Source organism: Malaclemys terrapin, chromosome 9 (assembly GCF_027887155.1).
Source record: "Malaclemys terrapin pileata isolate rMalTer1 chromosome 9, rMalTer1.hap1, whole genome shotgun sequence".
NCBI lineage: Eukaryota > Metazoa > Chordata > Testudines > Emydidae > Malaclemys > Malaclemys terrapin.
In genome coordinates this window covers 82,686,451-82,706,834 of record NC_071513.1, presented here as the reverse complement: position 1 = coordinate 82,706,834, position 20,384 = coordinate 82,686,451, and the positions used below count along the sequence as shown (strand labels likewise).

Below are 20,384 nucleotides of genomic sequence, written 5' to 3'. Positions count from 1 at the left end.
GCTGTGTTCTGGTTCTGGCTCTGTAGGTAGCAGTATGTGAACATCCAAAGGTTTGGAAGATCACCCACTTTTGATTAGCCTCCAAATGCTTGATTCTTTACCTGAACTTTCAGAGGTTCCTTCCCCTACCTTTTCAAGACTATATAAAAGTCTTCCAGCTCTCAATCCCTCCCATGTCTCCTTTCTGCTTGTGAGACTCCAGTTGACCCTCTGATATCCTCTCCAACTATCCCCTCTATTTTTTGAAGATCTCGTTGAGAAACCCAACAACTCTATTGGCCATCTCCATTGGAACCAGTTGTAAATGCATTCAAATACCAAATACTTTAGGGCTGCATTTCCCAGAGGGCATTTCACATCTCAGGTCTTATCAGGCTTTATTTCAGCAGCATCTACCTTCACTAAAGACTTGATCAAAGCACATACAAGCAATGGAAAGACTCTCATTGATTTCCATGGGCTCTGAGATCACACTGTGTTGTACTGGCAGAGAGAAGTAGCATTGTGTATTTTTCCAGTCGTCGTAACCTTTCCTTTCCTTGATTTACAGACTATGATTAAATGTCAACAGCATCATTAAGTCTAGATTTACCCCCTTGTTTTGCTCCATTGCTGCCACATTGCCTCATCTGTTCTGCCATATCCCCTTCCCGACCACCGCATACCCCATGCCACACCCACCTCTGCCTGGCTTAGGCGTATGAGGTGGTCAGGAAGGGGATATGGCAGAACAGATGAGGCAATGTGGTAGCTCTGCTATGTCTATGGTCCACTTGTTTGTGGTTCCGTAGGAACCTTATGCCGCTTGTATGAGTTAGAGCCATCCTCGGCTGCTCACTTCCATGCAGGCCAGCCAGCCCTAGATCCAGGAGCGATAACTGACTTGAATACCTTCTCACCACCACCCACCACCCCGGCTCCAGGAAGGCTTGAGAATTTAGCCCTTGGTTTATAGCTCTGGTAGATCACAAGATATTGAAATTTAAATGGAGATATGTTTTATGGAAAAGCTACGTTAAGAATTCTAGAGGCTTATAAAATGTAGTAACTATAATTTTGCTCTGCCTCTGAGACCTGTACCATTGAATTCATGGTGCTAGAGGAGCTTGGTTTTACAAGGAAGGATATAAAGAAGTAACAATTTTAAAAAAAAAACCTCACCCTCTTTAAAGTTTTTAAAATATATTTTCTGTAAAATATGCAGCCTATACAGAAGAAATGATGTGGTGTGGTGTAAAGGGCACTCATTTGGGATGTGCTGCCCAACCTGTGACTTGTCCCATGTGCATAACATGGTCATCTATGTCACTGAGGCTTTCATACCATGCCACGCCATTGTCCAAAAAAACACAGTCAAAGAGCTATTGGAGCTTCCGTGGGCCTGGTCCAAGGTCTGTGGAAGTTAAGGGAGTCTTCCCTGGACTTCTTGTTGTTTTGGATGAGGCCCCGTAGGATGGTCTCCTAATATTCACAACCCTACCTTCTTCCCAAAAGTAATTATATTAGTCTGGAACTGGCCTTCTCTGAGTTCAATGGCAAGTTTATTGTAACTTACATACCTTTTTTAGTATTAATATTGGGTTTTGCTACAATTTTTCTATGTTCTACATTGGATACCATTTTGCAAGATGCTGCTTATCCTCAAGATTTAAAAAGGATTATGCCTTTACGCCTGGATCCTGTCTTAGGCCACCAGATCAGTGACACTCTTCAGAGGCAGCCAACGTGGTTTTTAGAAGCCTTATAATCTTTGATAGTAAGATTATGAGGAGAGGCACAACAGTTCTTAGGCAACATGGAGGATGGCCCCAAGTGGTGAATATCTGAGTAAGTTTGTATATTTCACATGCATTCTTTTCACTGGAAAGCTTTCATTAGGCAACCAAGCTTTTGCATGGGTGCTATTAAATAATCATAAACTGTCCCTACAATTTCCCCCTCTGCCAGGGGGAGGAGGATTCCCACAGTCCTGAAATTCACAGCAAAAATCTGTGTTTGTTTCAATGTTCAGTGTCCAGTTGGTCTCATAACTGAAAAAACAAAGTTAAATTCTTTGAAATGTGTTTGTACAGCCCCAATTATGAGTCATTAAAGTGTGAGTAAATACAGTATATGCCTGTTCTTACAAAAAGCTGGCTCTTAACAGCCCAGTTTCAACATAACCCTCTGTATTAACAGTTGGCTTCTCAAGATCTTGCACAAAAAAACATTCAGTAAAAACCACTTGATAGCCTAGGAGGGAATTGAAGTACATTCCAGATTCTGGAAGCTTACAAAGAAATTGTAGTAATCCCTGTGGGCTTCAAAAGAGACACAGTGCCCATGGGCAATGATTCGGGTAAAACTGGGGCATTTTATCAATTTCTCTCAAAAAAGCAATTCACTCAGCCTATTAACTCTCTTGAATGCATTTATCTTTAGCTAGCAGTGAAGATTATCTAAACATTGAAATAGCCAAGCTATAATGCTTGTCTGAAAGCTATAGAAAGTGGCATTCAGAAATGTGTCTTTTCCAGGTTTTCAACAAAAGCATGAGCAATGATAGAATGTGAATACATATTCCCATGGGTTAGCTGCAGTTATCTTCTTCCACTTACCACCAACACATTCCAGAGCACTCTTTTAAGTTTAGTGGAGTTTATTATTGGTCATGATGGGGTAGAATTTTGTAAGCATCTTCATATTTTACTGTTACAAAATTTGAGTTTTATTATTTTGTTTTTATCTCATTTGATTGCTATATATATTCTCTATATATTAATCTTGATATTCATTATTTTCACTCAGTCCCCAAAACTACTGAAAGCGCAATGAACTGCAGTTCTGTAACGCAAAAGATGTTTAATGCAATTACTGGATGGGGGAAGGGAAGGAATTCTGGTGGAGGTACATTCAGGAATAGCAGTCAGGCTTAAATTGACTTGGAAAAGTTCTCTATAATATTCAGGTCCTTTGGAGGCAACTGATGTTCTAGGCAAAATAATTTTCCATCTGGGTTTGGGAAACATTTTCAGCATTGTTGTGGGCTTTCCAGAGTCAGAGGCTGTGAAATTTTTTTCAGTAAATGTTTAAATATTTAAGTATCTTGAATCCATTGTGTGTAAACACTAGGTTTTAGAACAAAAGGTCACATATATTAAACCGTTCACATCATGATATTACTAGGGTGACCAGATAGCAACTGTGAAAAAACGGGACGGGGGGGTAGGGTAATAGGTGCCTATATAAGAAAAAGTTCCAAAAAAACAGGATTGTCCCTATAAAAATGGGACATCTGGTCACCCTAGATCAGGGGTAGGCAACCTATGGCACGCGTGCCAAACACGGCACGCGAGCTGATTTTCACTGGCACTCACACTGCCCGGATCCTGGCCACCAGTCCGGGGGGCTCTGCATTTTAATTTAATTTTAAATGAAGCTTCTTAAACATTTTAAAAACCTTATTTACTTTACATACAACAATAGTTTAGTTATATATTATAGACCTATAGAAAGAGACCTTCTAAAAACATTAAAATGTTACTGGCACGCAAAACCTTAAATTAGAGTGAATAAATGAAGACTCGGCACACCACTACTGAAAGGTTGCCGACCCCTGCCCTAGATATTACCATAAATATAGATTTTAGGGCCAAAAGGGCCAGAAGAATAATGATCATCTGGTCCAATCTCCTGCATAACACAGGCGATACACCCTCACCCCATAATTTCTGCATCAAGCCCTTGACTTCTGTTTGAGCTATAGCATATTTTATAAAGAAACCAGTCCTGATTTAAAGGGTTCAAGTGATGGATAATCCACCACATGTCTAACCAAGTTGTTCCAATGGTCAATTACCCTCATTGTGCCTTATTTCTAGTCTGAATTTGTCTAGCTTCAGCTTCCAACCACTGGATCTTGTTATGCTTTCTTCTGCCAGAGTAAGTCATCTACTATCAGAAATCACTTCCTCACATAGGTGTGCGTAGAATGTGATCAAGTTGCTTATTAACCTTCTCTTGGATCAACTAAATAAATTCTGCTACTGATGGGTCAAGTCCTGAAGTTTTTACACTGTAGAGTATGTACTCAATCTGAGCTCCCTTGCACCATTGGTGTCATTCCATGGACTTCAACAGTCAGTCCTGATTTGCACCAGTGTAAACAAAAGGAGATTTAGACATTCATTGGGCATTCTGCTGGAGTAAACACTGAGTAAAAACAAAATTAGGACTTCAGGATTTGGCTCTAAAGTGACTGTGACATCATAAAAAGGAGATTTAGTTCATTAAGTGAACAAACTGTAGCAACAAGCGGGTTATGAGAAAGGTCCTTATGTCCTATAGATATTTAGGAAACTTAATTGCTAAGAAAATAAGAGAAAGGACTTTAAAAATATTTGGAATAATGCTTCATTGTTATCCTTTATGAATTCCCCTCTTTTAATCAGGGCCTCAGACATACTGGCATCTACTTCATTATGGTGTCTGCTGAAACTGGCATTTGTGTAGCCAATGGATTTGTCTCTAGATGCATATGAGGACTGTGATTGTAGGATTGGTTCCAACTACCACATTCTTGAAGATGTATCTTCATTTCCAGTGTAAACCTGCTATTGAGAGACTTTATAATTTACCCATAAATATCCACTTTGGTCTGAAACTGCATATCAACTGTCTACCTACTAAAAAGACAAGGAGTACTTGTGGCACCTTAGAGAATAACAAATTTATTTCAGCGTAAATAAATTTGTTAGTCTCTAAGTACTTGTTAGCCACAAGTACTCCTGTTCTTTTTGCGGATACAGACTAACACGGCTGCTGCTTTGAAACCTGTCTATCTACTGTTGATCTCACCAACATCATCATCTTGTGCCTGAATTTATTGCCCTTTGTGTCCTCTTAGTACTGGTCTACACTTAAAAATTAGATTGACCTAACTATGTTGCTCAGGGCTGTGAAAAACTTTGCACCCAGAGTACCATAGTTAGGTCAACCTAACTTGCAGTGTAGACATGGCTAGGTCAATGGAAGAATTCTTCTGTCGACTTAGCTATTGCCTCTCAGAGAGGTGGATTAACTGCATTGACAAGAAAACCCCTTCTGTCAATGCAGGAAGCGTCAACACTACAGTGGCACAGATGTAAAACTGTAGCTGTGGCACAATAGCGGCTCTCCTGTAGACATACCCTGAGTTTGAGTTAGGACCTGTCCCTGCTACCACTGAAATCAATATCAGAACTACCATTGAGCTGAATGGGATCAGGAGTGGGCAGGTTTGTAAGAGCCTCTGAAAATCTATCAATGTGGCTAGGTATTTATACTGTGCTCATTGTGCTCTGTAAATCATTGTGTAGCTGTATGACACTCTATTAACTATATAACTATAGAAACAATTTGTTTTCCTTTCTTCCCTTTTTATTTAATACTCATCCACTAAACTTGGCTACTTGATGCTGCAGTTAAGTTTCTGATCCATATCATTGTGCCATGTGTTTTTCAATGTGGACACTTCATCATAGCATTTCTGACATCTTGTCTTGTCAGGTATCCTCTCTTCCCCCATTATTAAGCATGCCATGGATATTATTCTTTTCTAGACACCAAACTTCACGTTCTAATGGGGACACACTATCCTCCAGCAAAACATAACACAGCAGTTTGTGTGTCTCAAAATGATATAATCACAATCTAGAAGGTTAACTACACATGTAAATATGGGGTCAAAAGTTGTCTACAACAAAATGCCTATGATGAGACATCAATGGCAATGACATATTCCTTTATTTTATCATGTTGCTGGCTACCCTACCTTTTCAAGGGCCAGGGAGCTTGCAGGCCTGCCGGCCCTGTACTTTTATCAGCTGGGAAGGGATTAAGTGTTTTCTATAAAGAGCTGAGAAAGCTCAGTTGGAAGGAGGGAGACTGGCTCCTGCAGTGAACCCTGAATTGGGAGGGACAGAGAGGCAAAGGGGAAAAGCCTCTGGGAGCTGTAGCCCAAGGTGGGTAGAGGAGCTGTTTTTGTGTTTGATGTTTTGCTAGATTTTACATTTGGAGAATAAAACTGGGCCCGATGCAGACTCTGAGCACGGCACTGAGTCCTTCCTGGGTTCGAGAGGCACAGGCCAGCAGCCTACCTGTGGTGGAATGTGCGGGCAGGCTATCAGCCCCTGGAACTGAGGGGAAACTGAGGCAGCAGCTAGCCAGAAACGAGATGGGGCAAGGTGACCCTGCAATTTAGAAAAGTTCACCTAGTTGTACAAAAACCGATAAACCACAAAAACATATTAACCAGAAGAACTGATGTCTACTAACAGTAATTAAAAACTCCCCATCTCCTCTCAGTACCTCCTCAACCCCAACCTGTCTCCTCTGGAAAAGCCTGAAAGAATAGACAGGTTTTGCAACATAGCCTAATGGTAAACTAATGTCCTCTTGAATCCCAGGGGAAGTAAATTCAAGGGATAGTAGTTCTGGGAGACCTCAGCTAAGATCGGGGACCCATTGTGCTTGGTACTGAACATAGACAGCCAAAATAGACAAAACAGACAAAAATTGGGGAAAATAACAGATAAGGCACTGACAGATTAAGTAACTTTCCCGAAGACACAGGATGTCTGTGGTCGAGGGAAGATTGAACTTCGCTCTCCTGGTTCCAATCCAGTGCCTTTACCACAAAACCATCTTTCCTGTCAGCCCCTAAAGAGGAATAAATCTAAGGATTGTCATCTTGAACATCCCAGCTAATCTCAACTGCTGGTTTGTAGTATAAAGAGAGAGATGATATTCAGGGCTCTAAAATATGTAGGGCTCAAGCCATAAAGAGATTTATAGCTCAAAACTAGCACTTTGAATGTCACCCAGACACCAGGTGGAACCCAGTGCAGTCAATGGAGCATGGGTGCAGCATGTGCCTAGCTGGAACCACTGGTAAGGTAGTAGACAGTCACGTTCTGGACTGGATGACATTTCCAAGGGTAGCCTTGTATTAATCCATTCTGGATGACCAGGATATAGATAATGATGGTGGGTTCAAGAAGAAAAGTCATAACCTCCTTGCCAAGCAAAGATGAAAAAGCACTCATGTCTATTGCTGTTATCTGGGTATCAAGGAGAAACTGAGAGTGCATGGCCCTTTCCTCTGGCCACGTCTCCTATGCTGGGAGCCAGGAGGAAGGGTTGGGAAGGAGCAGGCACCATTGCCCTAAGCCATGGGAAGATTCCCGCGTGTCACACAAATCTTCCGCCAGGCACATCAAGGGGACATGGGCATAAAGCAGACTTCATGGACTACAGAGTCAGGCCCGTAGTCTTTGCTGTGTCCTCTGGTTGTTTTCCCCCACCCAACCAGTATCACCAGATCCAGCTTCAATGAACTAGTTCTCATCTGAGCCACAGACTCAGGCTGAAATGCCCATACTGTCTGGCTCTGAAGAAAGAGAGAGTGCCATCAGAATTTGAAGGGTTCCAGGTGAACAAATCATTTGCAATGGATGATTTATGTGACAAATACAACCTTTCCCTGCTCCGGGAACATCCAGGAGTGGATCATGATTTACGCCGATGTATTTACTCCGCAGTCTTTGACAATATTTGTATACAGAGTTTGAAAAATGTGAACATGGGCAGTTCTTGCCTCACTATTTAAGGGGTGGCTAGTTGTGATTGGTCAGATGAGTCGCATGGATGTTCCTTCATTTCCCTAGAAGTTTTTACCTTGAGTTAATTAATATCTAATTAACTCATCAAACTTAGCAAGTTTGTAAGGGTGAATATGGATTTAGTGATCCTCAGGGTAAAAAACAAACATTTGGAGCCTGGATCAAATGTGTGGCCAGTGTCCACACCAGTCTTTACAAATATGTTTGGTGAAGGAGTGTGCATGTTCTCTTACAGCAAAAACTCAGACCTGTGCATTTAAAATTCAGTTTCCACCAGTATTTACATCTGCAGATCTGACATTGCTTTCGTGAATGTTCAGGCCAGTAAAACTGAACTGCATGTGGATGGAAAGTGAACATGAAAGCGGAGGGAAGGCTGAAAGCAGCTAGCATCAGTGAGATGAAAAGCAGGGAAGATATATAGGAAAAACCGTTCAGAGCTGCCCATTTGCAACAACCCACTATGCCTACATATTGTAAAGATCTCGCCACCCCTGGCTTTAATCACATCAACTCTTGATAATATTATGCATCTCCTTGATCCCATCCCACCTTGTATTGGATTCCACGCACAAACTGCAGATTCTTTCCACAATTACCCACACTGGTAAAAGCCAATCTCCTGAAAGTACTGCAGTTTTATAGCTGTACCCAAGCAAATGACAGCTGAGTTCATGTAAGTCACGGTTGGGCTGCATTTATTTCTCTCAGCTGCTAAAATGCATTTAGTTCTATGAAAAATTAGGAGTAATAGCTCACTTTTTCATTATCTCTCAAGAGATCTGTAGTACAAAAGTGAGTGCGTGTGTGCATCTGTAATAAAGTTAAGGGCTATTACAAAGGTGTAAAATAAAAAATGTGACACCATTAATCTAGAGAACTTCAGATGACCTGAGTGCAGAGGCAAACAAAGTTTTTCTGCATAAACATTTACATATATTTGCAATGACAAGGTTATGCAGCGGGGAGGAAAGGCTTTTTGTTTCACTTTGTCTTGTGTCAGGTCGTGTCTCACAACACATCAAATATGACATGAAAGAATTCAACATAACATGACCTGACACAAAGAGATGCAAAGTATAGTTGAGGAATGTGGAGCATTGGGGTGAGCAATGAGAAAGAAACAGTTTTAACCACAGAGACATACAGTTAGCTCTTCATGCGTGAGTAGAAATTTGGCACCCAGATTTTTGTTATTTGTGTCCTAAAATACTTTGCCTCATTATTTACTAAATAGGATAATCTGGAATGGATCTTTTTTTTTTCACTGATGAAAGGAAGCCTAACATTTATCTTGTCAGTTTAAACTGAGAATGTACAAGGTTTAAAAAGAAGGTAGAAGGTTTTTATTCATACATTCACACACTATATAGAGTGTGCATATAATCCATATCTATGTACAGCTTAAAAGCACAGCTGTATCTTGCTTTGTGGAGGAAGAGTTTGGGGAAATAGTTGTTTGCTATTCACTTCCTTTAGAGCCTTTCATAAAGCAATTACAATAATACAACAAGAAAACCCCACCGCACAGCAGCTGGAGTGCAAGGGGAGGGAACCCCCTCAGACAACATTAGCAGTGCTGGAGAAAAATATCCATTCTTGGGCTAATTCTAAAGAATAACATTTTTAACGTTTTATTTGTCTTTCAGGAACCAGACAGTGAGTAGTAAATAGAGTTGTATAGATATAGAGTTATGCCTTCTCAGAAACTCCAAAGGATGTCCTCAGAGTTGCCATGTCTATTTTCCGTGGGCTAGATGGTGACTCTGACTATGCATCCATGCAAGGGAGCGTAGGGGAGTAAGAACTCCCCTGACACACCAACATGGGCTACCTAGACAATGGGTCCTTATACACACAAGTAAAAAGGGACCCTACACCCACTGACTCTTTCCCCCTTCGCCCCCCACATCCTGGAGTAGGTGGGCAGGAAGGGGTGAGGAATGGGTTGAACATTATCTTTTTCTCCATAAACACTGGCCAGTGGTCAGCGAAACCAGTGTGGCAGAGCGGCAGTCATAATTTGCCACTGGTATAAGACAGCAGCAAATTATTGCCGTTTCCCCCTCCTCTACCCTGAGCAAGGGTGGCATCAGGGAAGGAACTGTGACTCTGAGGTGTGCCTGTGATGCACAGGCCCTACTGGGGCTGTTCCTGAGATGATGCTGTTGAAACACCACCCTTCGCTCAGGGCTGTGCCTAGAGTCATAATGTAGCTAGGTGTGCTTTAGAATGGCAAGCAGTAACTCATTATAAAACCCGGGCTAGCTGTTTTTTAAGTCGGGGTGGATTGTTCATTCATTCATTTGGTTTTTGTGTTAGAACGTTCCTCTTTGTGTGTCTACTGTCTGAAAGCCATGTCAAATCCTGCACATCTCCCACTGATATTCAGCCTGTTACAGTCAATGGACATATAACCTCTATGGACATTGTGGGCAGAGGGTGAAGGATATACATGGCCTTATAAATATAAGCACATTTATAAATGAGAATCTGAGGCATTTTGAAGCAAATAATAATCTTTAACACCTATGCCGCGCTTTAAATCATCAAAGTGATTTTTAAAAAATAGATAATGAAACCATTGTGATGGAGAGGAAACATATATTTCCCTCACTAGAAACTTTATATACCATATATACTCGTTCATTAGCCCGTTCGTTTATAAGCCAACCCCCCAAGATGGTTAGGTAAAAATAGCAAAAACTGTATGACACTTTCATAAGCTGACCCTATATTTCAGGGGTTGGAAAACTTTTGCTCCCGGCCCATCAAGGTAAGCTGCTGGCAGGTCGGGACGTTTTGTTTACTTGGAGCATCTGCAGGCATGGAGCCCCTCAGCTCCCAGTGTCTGTGGTTTGCCGTTCCCAGCCAATAGAAGCTGCGGGAAGTGGCGCGCCACTTCCCACAGCTCCCATTGGCTGGGAACAGCGAACCGTGGCTACAGGGAGCCGAGGGGCTCCATGCGTTCAGACGCTCCAGGTAAACAAAATGACAATGGATTAGATATTCAATGATTCCATAGAATTTAAAATCATCAAATTTTGGTGTAGACCCGTTTATAAGCCAAGCCCCGCTCTTCGATGCATCACTTTTTTACCAAAAATGTTTGGCTTATGAACGAGTATATACAGTATGTTCTTTTTCTTTCTTTGGTTGTTTCCCTTAAAAGTAATCTGGATTGACAACCATAACAAGTAGCCTTTTGTGCACACCATGTTCAATATAGAGGATGCACTGGTCTGGAAAACAGCTGAGCTGAAGATGGAGCAGCCAACGGCACCCCTCTTTTTATTGAATATACATTCTGTCTATCATTCCTGGAAGCATTATGGCACTTTACTCATATAATGCTATATTTATATAGAATATAAAAATAAGCTTGGGCAGGTGATTATACTGCTCCTCTCTGGCCTTAAAATCTATGCATCTATTAAAAAGACTTCACACGCTCTACCTTAATATCCAGCTTTATTTACTTCCCCTTAATGAGTTCCATTTGAGAGGTGAGAATGTGTCTGGTTTTTTTAAAAAATCTATACAAACCACCTTTCTGAAACTCTAAATCCTTGGTCATGAAATCATAAGTCCACACTTAGCAGTGGGGTTGGAAGTAGTTAAGTGCCAAACGGTTATTGAGGGAGAAAGGTCAACATTGGATGTCCCGGGTCTGTCTTGTGTTGCATTGCTCCAGCAGTTGTGTTCCAGGCATTGGAATAATTGTATTATTTTAGGCAGATGTAAGTGATAAAAAATATCACATTACCAACATTGGTGCTGTGAGATTTGGCTGCACATAAGTAGGAGCAGGACCTAGGTAATTCTTGGTTTGTCCGAAGTGTGAGGATTATTTTTCACAGCATTTTATGTTAATATTAAATAACTTTGCGGCCTCCCTTATGGAAGGACCTAAAGAAGTTAATGATGATTAAACCAATAGGGTTCTCTTAAAAATGTAGAGCTAGGCTGTGACTTGAACTACATAAGCAGTAGAGGAAGTGAGTAGCAAACAACTCTTTCCCCAAACTCTTCCCCGCAAAGCAAGAAGACAGCAGGGAAGTAACTGTGATTCGGGTGTGTCTGAGTCACTCCTGCCAGGTGTAGCTCATGTACCACCCTTTCACCAGGATTGTGCCTAATATCTTATTTTTGGATTGGGATTTTCTAAGGGACCTAAGGAAGATAGGAGCTAACTTCCAATGGGGAGTTATGTAGTGAGAGGGGAATATGGAATAATCATAGTCTACTACAAAGCTAACTCCCTTAGGTCCCTTTGAAAATCCTAGTCCTGGCCTTTAATTGGCTCTGTGGAAATGACTCTAAAAAATAAAAATGATTTGAATTTAATAGTGAATGTTATCCTTTGTGTGGGTTTTCAATTCATCCTATAGAATTCTATAGCGGGAATATAAACCTAGAAAGTTGTTATCCTCTATCAGATTCCATGGGACTTTTCATAAGGCGTGATTGGGCCAGTGCAGGTAGCATTTCTCACTTCAGACTCCAAGCATTTTTAAACTGATCTTTTAAATACATGTTATGTGAAGATGTAATTTGTAGGGGAGTTAAATACTGTTGGTGATACGATGACAGCGTTGAATAGGAGAAAACAGAGCATAGGTGTCATTTGGGGGAGAAGAGGGCAAAGATCAATCATACAGGGTTATGAGTTTGCTTTTGACATTCTGGGTGCGTCTTGGTGGATTATTTGTTGGTTATTCTGTTAAACGTATGCTTCGTTGTACAAGATTATGAATATATTGTGAGGTTGGATAATAAGTTGGGTAGAAATAGGAAGTAGGGGGGATGACTATGCAGTAGTAAGAGTTAGGAGAAGAAAAAATGAAGGGGAGAGGGAACTGTATAGATCGTCCACTCTATGAGACCTACTATACAAAATGGATCCTTCATGAGTAGGGGACTACAACACCTTTCTTCAATCATGGCTGAATATTTTGAGGCAGAAGGGAAATGTGGTCTTGTGGTTTATACAGCAACATTGCAAAACTGATTTTTGGTTTGGAGGAAAAATTGTGCTTCCTTCTGAGATAAGAGAGAGGAAATGAATAACGTCCTCATTATATTTTTCCTCACTAGTTGTAAATCAAGATGGACAACCTCTGATTGAAGGCAAGCTGAAAGAAAAGCAAGTTAGATGGAAGTTTATCAAAAGATGGAAAACTCGCTATTTCACTCTCGCTGGCAATCAGCTTCTGTTTCGCAAAGGAAAATCTGTAAGTTAGAACATCACTTTGGTTTGCTCATTTCCCTCCCCAGCATTACCCTCTCCCTTGGGCTTTTCAAGACTATGATTATTCCATATTCCCCTCACACTACATAGCTAATTTCGGCCAATAGTTTGTTGGCTAAGCTTGTGTATGCTGTAGGAGGGTTTATGCCTCTTCCTGTGGAGACAAAGGGTGGGATTTTCAAAGGCCCTCGGCTTTTGCCTGATGCTCTTCTTTTTGAAGTCAGTGGCAACAGTTAGGCAAAGGCTGAGCACTTTTGAAACTCCCACCCTGCATACTTAGGGTCCAGTTCTGCTCTCAGATAAAAAGATACAACTTCCATTGGCTACCTGTAACACAGGTAGATTGTGCCCACCAGCTCTTAAAATCTTTTCAGATTCCCTTAGTTGGTGACCTATGACTAAGAGAGCCTCCAAAGTGAAGGTTTAATTTAGTACCAGGCTATTCTGTCACTAATCCACTAAGAAATTGCACTGAGTTGAAAAATAAAAATGCCTAAATGCCTTTCAGTCCTGGTTAGCAATTCTTAATTTTGTTGTTCAAGTAAATGTATGGATAAGCAACAGTGAAACTGAATTCTGCACAGGTAAAAAAGCAACCGTTTGCAAAAAGCCTGGAGTACAACCGCAAGGAAAGTATTAATTCCATCTTAGATTCTCAAAAGTGATCAGTGATTTTGGGTGCCAAACTTGACAGACTTTAAAGGGGTTTGATTTTCAGAGGACAGGTGCTCAGCGCTTTCTGAAAATCAGGGCCCTCCAAGATATTTCAAGCTGGGTATTCAAAACAAAATCACTATTGTCTTTAAAAAAAAAAAAAAAATCTTGAGCTACTTCTCTTGTTTAACTGAATAATCCATACTGACATCATAGCATTCTAATCATCACCAGAAAGGAAATACAAAGTATTGCTGAAAGTGGGATACTAATGCAAGAGTTCTCTGTTTCTCCCAATAAAGGGCTAAATTCTCACTTGTCCCAGTGTATAAATACAGAGTATCTATTCTGAAATTTCAGTGGATTTATACCAGAAGAAGTGAGAGACAAATTTGGCCCAGTGTATCTAATACTGCAAAATTAATGTCAGTGCTTCTGATTTATTAGACACTCTGAGTGGAAAATTACTTTCTTCATCCCTTAGCAATTGGCATTACCAAATACTTTGCAAAATGGTCTTTTTTGTTTCCAGAGAGGTTCCAAGATAACGGAAGCCTCTTATCAGAACCTGGCTGAAATTTTGACCCTAAAGCTTAATTTTGCTTCTAAAGAGCTTTTATTACCATCTATAAACAAAATCAAGCGCTCTAAACTCTAAAATGGCTGCTTGAGCCCCTTCCTTTCATGGAGGCAGTACAAAGTTGTGTCTGTGATGCACTTGTGCCTTTCTTGGGCAAATGCAGTCCATCAGAAAGGGGCTAATTCATAAAAGAACATCTCCCTGCACTTCTAGTGATTTCCTAATGTGCTGGTTGGGTTTTAAAGAAAAATTAATCTGTACTTTTATGACCAGTCTATTTTACTATTGCTTGATGTTTACTTTTTTAAATTTGCCAGAATAATTGTCAACTTCCTCACAAGTTGATTGGCCTATAAAAAATTATTTGATGTAATGGAAGTTAATTAGATGTCCTACACTAATAAAGCAACAGGCACATCAGAATGCCTCTAATTCCCATGGGATGTGATTATCGGATGAAAATCAACCCCCTAAGATTGTTTTACTGCTGCTCTCTTTTGTTAATGCAAGAAATGTATATTGTTTGGCAGGCAGAGGAAGGTGGCAGATCAGGTTGTTGAATGGCAGTTTCTTCTCAGCTGTATATTTCATACAGATTAATTTACTTCTTTTTAACTGGTAAAATCAAGAATTTTGAGCTGTTTTAACTGTTTGTAATGGTGATGCACAGTACTAGGCAGGTTTAAGGTACAGTAGCTGTTATTCAGGCAAGCATATTTTTCAAGTATTTATGTTATATCCTGTTACTTTTATATGGTTGCTGAAATTAGAGCTAGCCAAAGGTACTGGACTGATATCCCTAGAGACTCGAGGCCTGTCTTTAACCTCAGCATGGGTATAGCATGAGAAATGGCATTGAAAGCTTCCCTGCACAGCCTCACCAGTGTGGCTCAACTCAGTTCTGGAAGGGCTATCTGTAGAGAGAGAATGGGTATTGCAGATTTTTATAGTTGTCCCCTGATTGCAAGGGTGTCTATAACAGTGATGGGCAAATAGAATAATTGGCTGACTAGCATGAGTGTTGGCCATATTTGGGAAGTTGGATATTTTGGAATGTCAAAGTATTTGACTGCATGCACTTGAAAGTGGGGCTGGAGCGGGAGACAGAGGTTACAAGGAATCGAATATATAAATTTCATGAGAGTGCGTCACGTAACTGATGTCTGAATCATAGAATATCAGTGTTGGAAGGGACCTCAGGAGGTCATCTATTCCAACCCCCTGCTCAAAGCAGGACCAATCCCCAACTAAATCATTCCAGCCAGGGCTTTGTTAAGCCTGACCTTAAAAACCTCTAAGGAAGGAGATTCCACCACTCCCTGGGTAACCCATTCCAGTGCTTCACCACCCTCCTAGTGAAAAAGGTTTTCCTAATATCCAACCTAAACCTCCCCCAACGCAACTTGAGACCATTACTCCATGTTCTGTCATCTGCTACCACTGAGAACAGTCTAGATCCATCCTCTTTTGAACCCCCTTTCAGGTAGTTGAAAGCAGCTATCAAATCCCCCCTCATTCTTCTCTTCTGGAGACTAAACAATCCCAGTTCCCTCAGCCTCTCCTCATAAGTCATGTGCTCCAGCCCCCTAATCATTTTTGTTGCCCTCCGCCGGACTCTCTTCAATTTTTCCATTTCCTTCTTATAGTATGGGGCCCAAAACAGATGAGGCCTCACCAATGCCGAGTAGAGGGGAATGATCATGTCCCTCGATCTGCTGGCAATGCTCCTACTTATACAGCCCAAAATGCCGTTAGCCTTCTTGGCACCAAGGGCACACTGTTGACTCATATTCAGCTTCTCATCCAATGTATCCTCTAGGTCCTTTTCTGCAGAACTGCTGCCTAGCCACTCGGTCCCTAGTCTTAAGCAGTGCCTGGGATTCTTCCGTCCTAAGTGCAGGATTCTGCACTTGTCCTTGTTGAACCTCATCAGATTTCTTTTGGCCCAATCCTCTAATTTGTCTAGGTCCCTCTGTATCCTATCCCTACCCTCCAGCATATCTACCACTCCTCCCAGTTTAGTGTCATCTGCAAACTTGCTGAGGGTGCAGTCCACGCCATCCTCCAGATCATTAATGAAGATATTGAACAAGACTGGCCCCAGGACCGACCCTTGGGGCAGTCTGCTAGATACCAGCTGCCAACTGGACATGGAGCCATTGATCACTACCTGTTGAGCCCGATGATCTAGCCAGCTTTCTATCCACCTTATAGTGCATTCATCCAGCGCCTACTTCTTTAACTTGCTGGCAAGAATACTGTGGGAGATTGTATCAAAAGCTTTGCTAAAGTCAAGGAATAACACGTCATCCACTGCTTTCCCCTTTGAGAGTCTGAGTTAAGACTCTCAAATCCAGCTGGTGCAACCTCAGTGAAATGCATCATGAACCAAAGGGTTGGGGAGGGGGCAGTCTGGCTGTGCTATTGGTGTCCACCCTAAGAGGTAGGAGATCTCATGTCCCAAAGCTAGATCTGGCAGCGTATGACACTGTCTTGTATGTTATTCCCACAATGGGAACAACGAACAGATGGGAACAGCTTTATCTTGTTACTTAGCACTATGCATTTTGTGGAAAACACCGGTTTAGTTCCCACTGCTTGGAGATATGGGTGCAGTTTTAGTAATGCATGTTTGCATAGATGGTCTGCTCATGGAGAATGCATGCTACATAGCACCCATCAAACTGTAGTGCTGGGCCTGAGATTTTTAAAACAGAAATGAACATCAGCACTGGTGAAGTAGCTAATGAGCTGATAGACACAGCTGCGGTTGTGAGGACTGGCCTAACTACATGATTTGACATGCTACCAATACCCTACTTTATTCTGTCTTTTTTTATTTTAGAAATCTTTTAGATTTGAATACAAAATCATTCCAAATCAAAGTTTTAAAATAGGAGAAAATAAAGATTTTTGCTGGGCTTTTCACCACCCCACACAGTGAGGGTTCCAGTCCTGCATGCCCTCTGCACCTGTATGTCCAGGGAGTAAATGGGCCTTCCCAGATCAGATCATCAAGGTGATCTATGCATCAGTTTACAATAGAGTATATACTATTAAACAGTGCAGTCATAGGTGATAGCTAGTTAAGTCAGTTTTACATATCCACGTCAGCTGTATGTGGTGTTTATTCTAGTTATTGGAACTGGAAGGTAGTTGTATCTGGTTTAGTACTAAAATCCTACCCCATCCCCCTTTCTCCTGAATTGTTAAACAAGGAGTAGTATTATGTGGATGTTCTCCCTTTACCTCACTGCAGATTTGAAAACATAAACCAGACACAGAAGACGTATTGTGAAATAGCCAGCTGGCTGTGCCTGGATATTCCTGTAGGTCTGTCACTACCCTTTCCCCTTTAAAATTAACCATGCTAACAATATTTGCTCTGTGCAAGCAATTATATGGCCAGTGGGTGAAAGGGAGGCAAAGGAAAGTCAGAATCCGAGGACAGATGCATTGCTCTCCACGTCCATGAAAACTACAGTGGGTCCCATACACACAAATCTGCCTGAGGTACTAAACGCCAACTCTCCTTAGCAGCCTGAGGTCACATCTAGTGTTAATGTGTAGCTTATAATAAGAACAAATGCTAGTTTGGGTAGATATGGGCTCGAACATCCAAGTTTGGATTTGAACTCCCACAAGGTTCATTTGTGTTTAGATCCAGGGTTTTGTTTCAGGTCTATCACTGGTTTGCATCGCCTGGGACACCATGGAAAAATGGATGATTCATCTCCACAGCCTTTGGTCCCAATGTGGTGCCTGAGTAAATTCCATGGATTCCCTCTGGTCTGATTTTAAGGGTCTACATTGAGGGTACAGCTATTCTGCCTGCCACTGCCCCCTGGCCATTCAGTGAGAATTAATGGTGCTCATCACAACATTAACCCCTGTGCATCAGCCTCTACCTGGCTAGAAGAAGGGATGAAGTTCAGGCAGTGGCAACACAGCTCCCGAGCGAGCCATGCTTGGGTGGATGAGGAACAGGCACTCCATGCTGATACCACAACATCTCTTGAGTTGGGGACTGATTCCTTGTTAGAAGGCCACAATCCCTGCCTATTCCCTGAGCTCATAAATCCCTCATCCCTGAGAGGATGCTAGCTAGGAATCTCCATGCCTCCTGCAGGTTTTCCATCAGTTAGGAGAACTTACCTCTCCCTACCTTATTTTCCCCACTTATAAAATGGTGCTACTATTTCATTGACCTATTCATATGTATACAACGAACATATTCAGGGCTTTGTGCGCTGTACAATCCAAAACATATTCACATAAATCTGCCCCCCTCCCAGTGTGTGGAAACAGTCAACCTTAATAAACTTATTAGGGATATTTATTTCCAACATTTTGCCAAAATATTTACAACACACAACCTCACAGTTATATGATTGAGAGATGAACCAATTAATGTTTGCAAAGTGCACTGAATGTATAAAGAACCATTGGCAGTCTCCGCAGAGCGAATGGCTGGATAGAGAGCTCAGCAACTGAATATTCATAGAGCCTTTGCTCCTCCTGGTCCCTCCAGGGCAGAACGAGGCACATCCACAGGGCAGTGTAGGGAAGTGGGCACTGTTGCTGTCTGGGTTATGAATTCATGGAGCACTTCAGTCTCCCTGTGTGTCCTTCAGGCACCTTTCACAACCATTAACATTGGGGGGTGGGGATTGGAAAGGGGCATAATCACAATCCTATATTGGGGGCGGATGTCAATCCTTTGCAAAAGAGTGGGAGTAACATATGCCAATGCTAAGGGAGGAAAGCTCATGGGTTACTGTGCAATCCTTGCACAAGTAGCCCTAATTGGATTAGTTATGTGACTGAGGCAGGATTATCTAAGGGAATGTGGCACCCAAATCCTGTTGAAATTCAATGGGAGTTAGGTACTGAACTCCTTTAGGGTCCTTTGCAAATCCCAGCCTCAGTGCTCCCCAAAGTGAGTAAGGGTTGCACAGTCTAAAGCTACTTTGTAGGATCAACAAAAGTTTTCCCTCTGAACTGACCGTTGTGCTCCCTCCCCCACCTCTGTGTTTCAGAAAGATGATCCAGACGACTGCCCCATTGAACTCAGTAAGGTACAGAGTGTAAAAGTTGTGGCCAAGAAGCGCAGGGACCGCAGCCTTCCTCGGGCCTTTGAAATCTTCACCAACAATAAGACCTATGTTTTCAAGGCCAAAGACGAGAAGAATGCTGAAGAGTGGCTTCAGTGCATCAATGTAGCCGTAGCACAAGCTAAAGAAAGGGAAAGCAGAGAGGCAACCACGTATCTGTAAAACCGTCAGCCTGTCTAACACTGAGCTTTTGCATCTGCCTTTGAAATGCAAAGATACTTCATCCTGTTTATCACAGAACCAAACAAAGTGATAAGAAACAAACCTTATTTGTGGGAGTAGTCCCTGTGGATTCAGTGGTTTTGGCTACTGCAGGGAACGCTCAAGTGAGTAATGGCTGCAAGATCAGGCCCGTAGACAGTTACCATTGGCAACAAAGTAGCTCAAAGCAACTCATCTAATTGCTATAAAGTGAATATCTTTCCAACGGTGACTTTAGTTTACAGCTGATGTGGTGAAAGAGGCTCCTTTTGAATATACATGGAATTTACATAGCAAATTCTATATTTTGCAGCATATTTTATTGTTAGATGATATCGGTAGCAAATGATATTGAGAAACTAATCTGACAGACACTGGTACACAAAAGCTGCCCTGTAGCACTATTTTTCAGTATGTGTATATTTACATTTTTCTCACTTTGTTACGTAAGCAGCTAATCTAGAATGTTAACCCCTGCAAAGTAAAGTGGTTTATGTAATAAAATCCAGCATTCCAAGCTATTTTTGCCTATCCTTTTAAGGTGACTTGATACAGGCTGAAGTGTATATATGTGATTATATCGTGATGGTGGTGGTGGTATCTCATTTTACCCTCTGCTAAAAGCAGCAAAAGAAAATCTCTTTCAGGCAGTAACATTTGCAGAGATTTCAAAGTCCAGTCATTTCCAAAAATGCCATTTTCATGGGGAAAAAAGTTTCAAATGAAACATTTTGAACTGCTTTAATCATTATTCTTTTAAAAGATTTGTGTCTTTGGTTTGATGAGAGAAAGGGTCCATAGTATATTTTCAAATGTTTCTTGCAAATGCAAAGGTATTACAAAGCCAGAAGTACATTCAGCTTTGCAACAGATCCTCTATTTTATATGGCTTCTAATAGGTCAATGTTTGGTCAGTTTGTTTAGGTTTCAAATCATAGGCATGG

General features: G+C 41.5%; 1 protein-coding gene across 2 annotated transcripts in view; it reads left to right on the top strand.

Moving 5' to 3' along the window:
• VEPH1 (ventricular zone expressed PH domain containing 1) overlaps nt 1-19,961 on the top strand; it is a 145,639-nt gene extending 125,678 nt beyond the window's left edge. For both annotated transcript variants that reach the window (XM_054039306.1, XM_054039308.1), the window contains exons 13-14: nt 12,738-12,874; nt 19,165-19,961. In XM_054039306.1, coding sequence (XP_053895281.1) covers nt 12,738-12,874; nt 19,165-19,401 — 374 coding nt within the window. In that variant the 3' untranslated portion in view covers nt 19,402-19,961. The remainder of the gene's footprint in view (nt 1-12,737; nt 12,875-19,164) is intronic.
• The last annotated feature ends 423 nt before the right edge of the window (nt 19,962-20,384 follow it).